This window comes from Passer montanus, unplaced genomic scaffold, assembly GCF_014805655.1.
Source record: "Passer montanus isolate IOZ18808 unplaced genomic scaffold, ASM1480565v1 scaffold42, whole genome shotgun sequence".
Classification (NCBI taxonomy): Eukaryota; Metazoa; Chordata; class Aves; order Passeriformes; family Passeridae; genus Passer; species Passer montanus.
The window spans coordinates 2,167,006-2,176,973 of record NW_024369041.1 but is presented as its reverse complement, the minus strand read 5'-3'; the positions used below and the strand labels follow the sequence as shown (position 1 = coordinate 2,176,973).

At 42.3% G+C, this 9,968-nt stretch overlaps 1 protein-coding gene across 5 annotated transcripts in view; it reads left to right on the top strand.

Annotated features, from left to right (window-relative positions):
• Positions 1-9,316, top strand: part of NCOA4 (nuclear receptor coactivator 4) — a 12,629-nt gene extending 3,313 nt beyond the window's left edge. For 3 of the 5 annotated variants that reach the window (XM_039719700.1, XM_039719703.1, XM_039719702.1), the window contains exons 2-10: positions 2,595-2,748; positions 3,219-3,359; positions 3,480-3,568; positions 4,006-4,114; positions 4,712-4,783; positions 5,183-5,329; positions 5,559-6,569; positions 6,890-6,979; positions 7,537-9,316. In XM_039719700.1, coding sequence (XP_039575634.1) covers positions 2,595-2,748; positions 3,219-3,359; positions 3,480-3,568; positions 4,006-4,114; positions 4,712-4,783; positions 5,183-5,329; positions 5,559-6,569; positions 6,890-6,979; positions 7,537-7,542 — 1,819 coding nt within the window. In that variant the 3' untranslated portion in view covers positions 7,543-9,316. Of the gene's footprint in view, positions 1-46; positions 204-2,594; positions 2,749-3,218; positions 3,360-3,479; positions 3,569-4,005; positions 4,115-4,711; positions 4,784-5,182; positions 5,330-5,558; positions 6,570-6,889; positions 6,980-7,536 lie in introns of those variants that run through there. The other 2 variants (XM_039719704.1, XM_039719701.1) reach the window with 2 other exon arrangements.
• The last annotated feature ends 652 nt before the right edge of the window (positions 9,317-9,968 follow it).

Sequence of the window (9,968 nt, the reverse complement as noted above, 5' to 3'; positions counted from 1 at the left end):
GACGTGCGGCCCGGCCGGGCGCGGTGCCGGGGCGGGGCGCGCTGCGCCGCCCCGATAAGGCGAGGGGCCGCTCCGGCAAGCCGGGGCTTGGAGCGGAATTTGCAGGCTTGGGAGCGTTCCGGAAAGCATTCCGGAGGCCGTGCCTGGGAATGGAGGCCGCGGTATAAACAGGACGTTGCGGGGTTGCTTCCTGAGCGCGAAAAGTAAGTGGGAGCTCGTGTGTTGGGGGTGTGCATCCCGTGACGCACACAGCGGGGGCTGCTGGGGACCCCCGCGTGCTTGGAAAGCGTGTGATGGCACGGACATGGCCACGGAAGGGACGCTGTGTTGCAGCCGTGTGTCTTCTTGTTACTGTTGTGTGATCGCGGGTGTATCAGAGCATATGGCCTGAAAATGTCCTAAATTCTCAGTGCTCACTGGGAGTAACTGGGAAGCAAGGAAATGTGTGCTTGCCCCCACTCGGCTTGTGGAAATGGAAAAGAAAGGTGGATTGGCTCTCACGCTCGACATGTGAGTTTTAGTGGCTTATTCACAACAAAGCCTAAGAACAGCCATTTTAACAGGAGCTGGCTGGCTGGAGGAAGGCAGCATTCATTCTCACCATACATTCTGCAGTGAGTCTCATGCAATCATCGAAAAAAAAAAAGCAACAAACAGTAGTTTCAGAGATCATTAGAGAAGAGTGTGTAAGCTTCTTAAATTTAATTGTGCCATTACAAAGTTGCTAATAGTGTGATGAAGTAGATTAACATAATTTTCACCAAAGTTGTTAAGTACATTATCTTTGTGTGAGCAAATATGTGTGGTAGCTTTATTTAGCCTTTCAGACTTTGACTTGTTGTTGTGTAAGAATATAACAAATGAAATAATAACCAATACAGTTTTTTTTAAATTTACATTTGGGTTTTTAAGGTACCTAATATCCTTGTTTTCTTGGCTGGGTGTATTGCTGTCATCCACTTGTTAGATTACATCTGAGAACTAGGGCTCACACTTAGACTGTTGGTTCCTACATCCTGTAGGATGACAGTTGAAAAGCAAAATAAAGTCTAGGGAGTGTTGTGAGAAAAAGCTTAGCTTACCTTTTATTGAATGTTGCTAGCATGGTGAAGGTCATGAAACCTTATAGAAGTGAATGTGTGAGCAAGCTGGGGTGTGCAAATACTGGTGTGCACAGCACAGCATGGAGAATGATGTATTTCAGACTTCTGCACCGTCTGATTTGGTGCAAAATAACAAAAACTTAAATATTATATTTGAGCAAATATTACATTTGAGCTCTTTTGTGTTTGAGCTCTGCAGTTCCTAGAGGATGAGATGTTATGGTGAGGATGGGATTGAGCTGTGTGCAGGGTCTTGGGGTGGCTTCTGTGCCTAGTCTATGTCTTGTGTGCAGAGAGACAGGAAGCCCATGGTGCTGAGGGAACTAAGGGAGGTGCAGCCTCTGCTCCTGCCACACCGAGAACATTGCTTTTTGTGTCACCTTCCACCTGCAAGCCACTCTTAGCCCTCTCCTGCGTGAAACACACACTTTTGTATCCTCCTGTCGAAGGACTTTTGGGTTACAGTTTATGTGATCATGGGGCTTGGAAATTGCAGACTAAATGCTGCTCAGTACCACAAGCTCGTGGTTGTCTGGTCACATTCAAAACTACTTTCAGTTCCCTCCAGGGCTGTGGTAAAATTTGTGACATTTTAGATTGGCACATGTGTATGCTTTAAATCTGCTGGGAATTTCCATAGTTGTCATTGCTGAGGACTTGTTTAAATAGAATAAATACTTTGAATGTTTTGTGCTTCAGGAATCTCATGAAACTGACAGGAGAATTTAAACTCTTTGGTAACAAAATAACCCTCTGTTTAGGAAAAGTGCTTACAATGATTCTTCCCATTTTTACTAAAAATCCATACTATCTTTTCCCCCTTATTTGCAGAATCCTTGCCAGTATAACTTCTGTAGAAATTTTGTATTTGAGCCCCTTCTAACTGAGACTGTGCTGAAGTGAAGTTACCACAACTGTGACCAGGACAAAATGGGTAGCTGTGAAAATTCTGGCCTTTGCAGCTTAGTAAAGAATGATCTTTGCAGCAACATGTGGGGTTTCAGTTGGTAAAACTGTATGGGAATTTTCTCATTTATGGCAGCCAGCTCATTGCCTGCAGAGGAAAGAAGGGTGACTGAAATATTTCCTGCCCCTGGCCAGGCCATTCTCCCCCAGCTCCAGCATTGCTGCTGAACCTTCCCTGAACCGGCCCCTCAGCTCTGGGGTTTGCTGGCTAAGCATAAAAGCTGGAGGAAGGGAGCTGGCAGGGGAGGGTTGCTTAAACTCCTGTGGCTGAAGCTGTTGTCAAATATCTGTTGGTTTTCCTGTGATTGTGCAAATTCCGTGGGCCAAGGTGTTTGAGAGACTCTTGTTGCTCCTGGAAGAGAGCTTTATCTATCTTTAGAAAACTTGCATCTGTGTAGGGTCTTAGGGGTTTTTTTGTTCACCTTTATAGTGAAGTAGAGCAGATGGTTCTTCATATGATGCCCTTCCTTTTCTGTTAAAGAGGAATAGAAACTATTAAGAAATTGCTTTTCCATTGTGTTTTAGGAACACTTCAAGAATGAGTCCACCACAAGATAGAAATAGAAATTCCTGCAGCAGTGAGACTCTGGCAAAGTGCCTTCAAGCAAAGAAGGACTTGGAAACAGCTATATCTGGAATTGTCAAAGCTGAACAGCAGATTAAAGAAAACTGGCGGGAGGTAATTTTAAATTACTTCTTAGACATTTTTTAATAACTAACATGATTTCAATTAAAGTTTTTATTATTCCAGAATATTTATTATTATGGTGGTATGAATTTTTCCTAGAAATTTGCAAACACATTGCTGTGTCATTTTGCCAATGCTCTTGATAAAGGTATTTCTGTATACCTTTATCTTCTTTATCAATTTTGCAAGCATAGGCATGCAGCATTTCCAAAAGCTGATGATTGAAACATCAGAATAGAGAGAGATTACAAATAACATTATTCTTTGATACCTGTTTAAAGGTAGCTTTGGAACTGTTACTGACCTGAGCCATGTGGTTCTGTGGGTGACTGTGATGAATTTTTGAGATAAATCACTCCAAAAATACCACTTACCACTGACAAACAGTAGTTTGTAAGCAGTGCAGCACATGTATGTCCACTCTGCTGGACAGATGCAGAACTGGTGTGTGTTCCTGGCAGGTCAAGGCCAAAATCCACAGCCACATCAGCCGGCAGCTGGAATGCCTGCGCAGCCGTGAGGTGTGGCTCTTCGAGCAGGTGGATCTCATCCAGCAGCTCAAAGAGGAGGCCTTGCAGCAGCAGGCACAGCAGCTCTACTGGGTAAGGCTTGGTTGTCAATTGCTGCACTGGTGTTTTCAAGCACACATTGTCCTTGCAAGTATTGGCTCAGTTTTGATCCTGGAAGCTGAAACAATAACGTGTGTTTTGTGTTCCCTGCAGTACTTGGGACAGTTCAATTGCCTTATTCATCAGCTGGAACACTCCTACAGTAACGAACTGGCAAACCAGATTTCAATCTGCCTGGAGAGGTAAATATATTTTATGATGCAAGTTAACACAGTTGGGTTTATTTTAACTTATGAACTTAATCTGTTTTTATTCTAATAGAACTAACAGATCTCACTGTTCCTACATTTTGAATAGTTCCTAGTAATAAGAACAACATTCTGACGTGATAAACCAGGGTTATAATGAGCAGGAGAAGTACTCATTTATGCAGATTATTTCAACTATTAGTTGTTGATGGCAGGTGAAGTAAGAAGGTGAAACTTCAAGGTGTTTTGGTGGCAATTTATTCTGTTCTTGGTTTGTAGATAGCCATTCCTTTCTTGTATGCTGTATCAAAGCCTTCTTTGTTACCTCATTACTGCCAAGTAGCTTGAAAGCCTGTTTATGAAATAATGGACTGACTTCTTAAACAGGACAGGTGAAAAAGATTTTAATTTTTTTTCCTTTCACCTTTCAGACTGGAAAGTCTTACACTTAAACCTGAAGAGTCTTCCATCCTAAATTTTGAGGCTGACACATCTTACCTTCGCCAAGCTATTACCTCATTTGGTTCCATTAAAACCATGGTAAGCACCAGGACTTCCCTGGGTTGGAATACTTGCCTTAAAGATTTTTTTTTTCAGTAAAGCAATATATTCCAAGTGATATTTTTGCTTTTAGTGACGGCTTGAATGGATTCTGTGTGTGAGTCATATAATTTTAGCTGTAGAATAAATACACAGTGGTTTATTAATTATTGCATGTAGTTTTCACTGAGTTTAGTTATGTACATGCTATTTTAATGTATTTTGGCAGAGGCTGAGGGAATGACTACTGCATTCTTGCTGTATTCCAGCAGATGAAAATTCATTACTGTTTTCTTTAGATAGCAATAGTTATAACAGTAAAAGTTTTCTGTGATAAGTGTTTTGGGATTCTTATGTAAGCAACATATTTCCTGTATTATTGGAGACAATCCTGTTAAAGGAAGCAGACTCACGGTAGTATTTTTATACTACCTTGTAGTAGTAAATTTTTCTCTATTCTGTTTGTAAATGTTGAGAGCATTGTTAGCCATAAAGCACTGAGAATTTGTAACTGTGCCTTATTTTTGCTTTATTGTAGAATTTTTCCTAGAAACTGGACAAAATTGAGATTTAAATTAATTTTTACTTTTCTTTCAGCAAACCTCAGAGAGAGAGAATACTTCTCCTTGGTTCCCAGGGCAGAGCTGTGCCCTTATGAACTGTGAGCAGGTAAGATTGACCTGTGTGTGCATGTTTAATTGCATTAGAGGAAAGAGGAGAACTCAAGCACGTTATGTGAGCTTGAGTAATGGCTTGTGTTTGTTAAGATGCTTGAGTAACCAGTGACAGTGGCTGTGGTGAGCAGAGTGATCTGATACTGTAGCTGCTCCAGGAGCAGACAGGCAAGAAGAGAGTATGAAAGTGTGTGTGGGGTGTGGCTGACAGGATTTTTAATGGAATGTTCCTCGATGTTGGAACTATCCAGTTCCTTTGGGTTTTTTCATAATTAGAGGGGACTGTTTTTCCTGTTGGTGCAGAAATATGCTGCCTGCTGAACGCCTGTGTTGGTGTTCAGCACGGATTGGCTCAGCAGTGTGTCTTTCTCCTAACCACGGGCACTCTCTCCAGCAGCAGACGCCGTGCGGGCCGGTGAGCGCCTCGCTGGCTGGCTGGCTACTCGGCAGCAGGCCCGTGGGTGTGCGCCAGGCTCCCTATGTTCCCAGCACCAATCTTGAGGAATGGGTTACCCAAAAGTGTGCGTCAGAGCCCAGCCAGGTAAACCTTCTGTGTGCTAACCTAGTTTTGAGCAGAGGGGAAAACACAGTGCCTGATTATAAACAGAATGTGGTGGGAATGAAACCTTCTGTAGTGCTCTTCATTCTGCCTCACGTTCACCCGATGCTTTGGCACTTACTAGCTGAATGCTCTGAGCTTTAACTATACAAGCAGTTACTGAACATTGCCTCTTAGTTTTAATAGACGTATTTCAATGTGTCTTTACCAGGATTTGAATTCTTCCAAAGTCTGCTATTTTGAGCAAGCCTGGGGAAATCTGAAGGATTTGGAGAACTGGCTCCTGCACAATCAGCAGCGTGATCTTGCTGGGAAGACAGATTCCCCTGGTCGCAAGGACTCCACCTCTACTCTCAACTCATCCTTTTCCACTATTGAAAAGGTGGAGGAATTAGAATCCCTTGGACAAGAAGAGATGGACCTTTCTGACTGGCTGCTTACTCCTGACACAGAAAATGCAAGTATTGCTTCAGATGAGAAATGGAAGAATGAATTTAAACCTTTTAGAGAGGAATGCAATTTGAATGATTGGCTCCTCAAAGCCGAAACGTGTACCAATTGTCGTGGCAGCCAGAGCAAAAGTGTGGAAATTGAGAATCTGGGAAATCTGAAGTGCCTGAATGAGCATCTGGATGGAAAGAAATCGTCCACTACATCTGCTGTAAATGCTTGGCTTCTTCAGCATCCTCAGGCCCCCTTCAAAGTGGAAGATGTGTGCAAAGCTAACGATCTGTGTGCCAGCTTTTCAGAATGCGTGTGTGATGAAAACTGTGGAAAAGAGGCTCTTTGCAAATGGCTTCTGAAGAAAGATGGGAAGGACAAAAATGGAGTTCCAGTCAGCCAGAGAGATGTACCAGACCTTGAGCATGGGAAGACCAAGTCTGCTGCCAGTTCCTGGCTTAGCCCTGCCCAGCAGCTCCCAGGGGAGCCCCTGAGTGCAGAGAAAGCAGATTATTCAGCAGAGATCGCAGAACCCTGGAAAGCATTGCTCGAGAGGCCTCTGACAAGCTGGCTGGCCAAGGCTGAGCACAAAGCAGCAAGCACAGAAGAAAAGGAGAGTCGGGAAAAAGCAGACAAGAGTTTCAAGAGTCCTTTCCTGGACCTCTTGGCTCCATTCCACCTCCCCTTAAATGTAAACAGTTGGGTGTTGGCTTCAAATGACCTAGAAAATGCAAACCTGCCTCCAGTGGAAGATAAATGGCTTCTGCGCAAGAAAGCACAAGTGAGCATAAATTTTTGATACTTTTGCATCTTATGTGCCAGGTTTATTGCTTTACTGAATTTAATGACTTAATTCTCTTCCAAAGTCATGGCTCTTCTGGATAATACTGACTGAAAGTTTTTAGGTTTCTTGGCTATTTTAATGTTTTCACAATTATTAGTTACTTAGCACCAAACAAATTAATGTTATACTAAGTGAAGAAAGTATTAATCTCAAAGAGTCTAAAATCAGTTTTGGTTTTGAACACACTACAGAATTTGAAGATACATCAGAATGTATTTATGTTTGGGGTTTGGTAATTAAGGTGACTTCTCTTTCAGGACTTTGGCCTTCCTACAGTTTGTGACCTTTTTGCCTGTATGAAACTCAGTGGAGATAATGAAAAATGGCTGTATCGGTCTCCTTTGCAGGTAGGATACAGAATCTATTAGAACAGCTGAGCGTAATCATAACGGGGTACAGAACACAGACACCGGCAGCTATTGGTCACCTTCAGTTCTTTACATGTGTTTAACAGCATAGTAATTTCCTCCCCATACACCTTTTTAACAGCTTCAACCATCCCCTTTGTTATTATTCCTCCTCTTTTGATCACAGGCCAGGGAGGAAATGAATTCTGTTCTTGTGTAAAGCTCTCAACTGATTGACACTTAGTAACTCTGATCATAACTAAGATACGGAATTAATGTATCAAACTCCAGGCAGCTGCTTTCTTACCTTAATAATGTATTTACAGCTGACATCGTGTCTTTCCTTTCTGATGATAACTCTTTGTCATTGTTTTTGAAATTAATGAATATAGTCCTTAGCAGAAGTACTTCAAACCCTAAAAGGCAGGATTCTCAGTTCTAAGAGGAATGTTAATATCATTTTTTTTCAAGGGTATTATGTTGCTGTTTATGGGTATTATGTCCAAAATGTTGCTGTTTCTCAAAGAGAATAATAACCCTATTTTATATTTGTTTAGATGTGAAGAACTGGATGTGTTGAAATCATCCCCTTCCTGCTATGAGTCGCACATCACACTGAGTGACTGCAGCCAGCTGTGTGCTTGTGTTTTGTGTTTGGCCATCTGCTTTCTCTTCTAAAATTATAACAAAAAGAAAGATTCCTTATCTAACAGAGTTCTGGTGCAGAAGATCCCTTTTTGTTGTCATTAATTCTGAAATGTAAACCCACTGACCATAAGCAATCAGATGCTTTAGAGGTGTTAGCAAATTTGTATCTGTTATGGGAATACAAGGATCTTTAATGGGTTGTCACTTCAAGTATGTTGAAGCCAGTGCAGGTAAAAGCAGAATCTTCCTGGTGCTGTGGAACGTCCACCGTTGACAGTGACTTTAAAAGTGCTGCTGTTCTTTCAGCTGCTACAACTGTCATGCATTGGGTTCCAGCTTACTTAGGCTGTATTTGCAAGCAATTTGTTTTATGGAGCAGTTGCTCACTTTGGAGGTTTCATTTGCATCTTGTGTTGGTGCATTTCCCAGCTAAATATGTGAAATCCAGACTTTGAAAAATACATGGCTTAATGGGACCTAACATGTGACAGGAGAATCGGTAACTTAGTTTTAGATCAAAACTCTTCTTGTGAATTTTGGGCCTTTCAGAGAACAGGGTAGGGTGTTAATTTTCATGCACCAGTAGATCAGACCCTACTGTGTCCCCAGCATTTACAAACTATTTGAAAGTCACTGAAAAAGCTGTAAAATGAAAAGTGTGTTTCTGTTAGTTCTAGATAATTCATAATGAATTTTTATTGACTAAACCACTGGAAAACAGGCATCTTAGCCACATAATATTTAAAGATAATATTTGGGGAATTAGATGCCTTCAGCAGATTGATGACCTGCTGTTTAATTGGGAAACATTAACTTGGCAAACTGTGGCTCCCACTGATGCAGTTTAAAGGTATTTAATCTGTGGTTTCCATGTGATTATGTATGTGAAAATGGGGTCCTGTAACTTGGATCTTCCTGAAGCTGTGGACATAATATGAGCAATACCTCTTCAGATATTTAGCCTTTTGAGCCTGTAGGAACAAGTGCAAAGACGTTATATGGAAATGTGGATCATGCCTGCCAGGCTCCATGGAAAAACTGTGAAGCTCCACAGCTTCTGGTGCAGCTTCTACTCACTTAACAAATTGCTCTTAATGACTATGAAACTGGGCCCCCCTTCTCCCCATCCCTGCAGCCTGCCTGGGAATAAGAGTGATTTCAGTTCCTCACAACCCTGTAGAAAAGAAATTATTATTAAGATCCAACCTTGGTGTCACTTTGCAGTGTGAACACATTCCTGTCTATCAATCCTGTGCATTCATTTAAAAGCAAGTTTTTAGTCCGAGAAGGGGAGACTGCACATCTGAAACCAGACCCTGAAAGGGCTTAACATCAGCAAAACACTTGAGGCTTTTGTACTTTCATAGCCAGGGCTTTCTGCTGGAGGCAGAGAGGTGTTTTAGGAGTTCACTTTCCCCTTCACATGTCCTTGTTGCTCCATGGGAAGACTGCACTGTGACTAACTCCAGGAACAGATGTGATCAGCAGCTGAACTTAAATGAATGGATCGACGTGCAGCCCACCTCTTCCAATTAATTCCATGTAGTCGTCATTGTGTGCTACTTTGTCAGTTCATTATGAGCCTTTAAAACTTGGGGGTATGTATTCCTTTACTCAACTGACTTGTCACTAATTGATATTTATGTGAAACAGATTAGTCTTTTCCATTAAAAAATAATTGCAACCAAAGTGTGTGTTATGTCTCACTTACAAGATGGTCAACCAAATCCACTGTGGTGCATGTCCAGCTTGCCTGTCTGGAAGCTGCTACAGTTGTGCTTCCATCCAGATGGGATTCAGTGCTTTAGTTCATTTCACCACTGCCTGGAGCTGCACTGAGCCCCAGAGCAGGGAGACTGGGAGCTGGCACACTCCTACACACTTAGTGGGAAGCTCCTGTCAGCTGCTGCCTTGCAGTGTGACCCCCTGGACACGCAGCTGGTGTGTCTCAGTCACCTGGGCTTTGCTCAGCTGCTGGAAGAAACAGACTCCTGCAAAATGACCCATTTGCTTCTTAGCACTCCTGAATACTTAGAGGATTTATGGATTGTAGTAGCATTTGGTCCTCTTCTCTCATGGCTGAAGAACATCTCTGCAATTGGAAGTGAGTTCTCTGTCTCTGTGGTGTTTGAGCATCAGCGTCCTTGCATGACTGGTTCCTCCACTGAGTATTTTCCAGTATGTAACTGCAGCCTGCACTGTTCACTGTTCATTTGGAGAATGTTTACAGGTGGGCCTGGCAGCCTTTGAACCATGACACCTTACATTTCATGTGGGGGTGTGCACAGACCCTTTTTAAAAAGTGGACTGAAGTTCTTTTTTAGAAGTAGTCACATGCAGA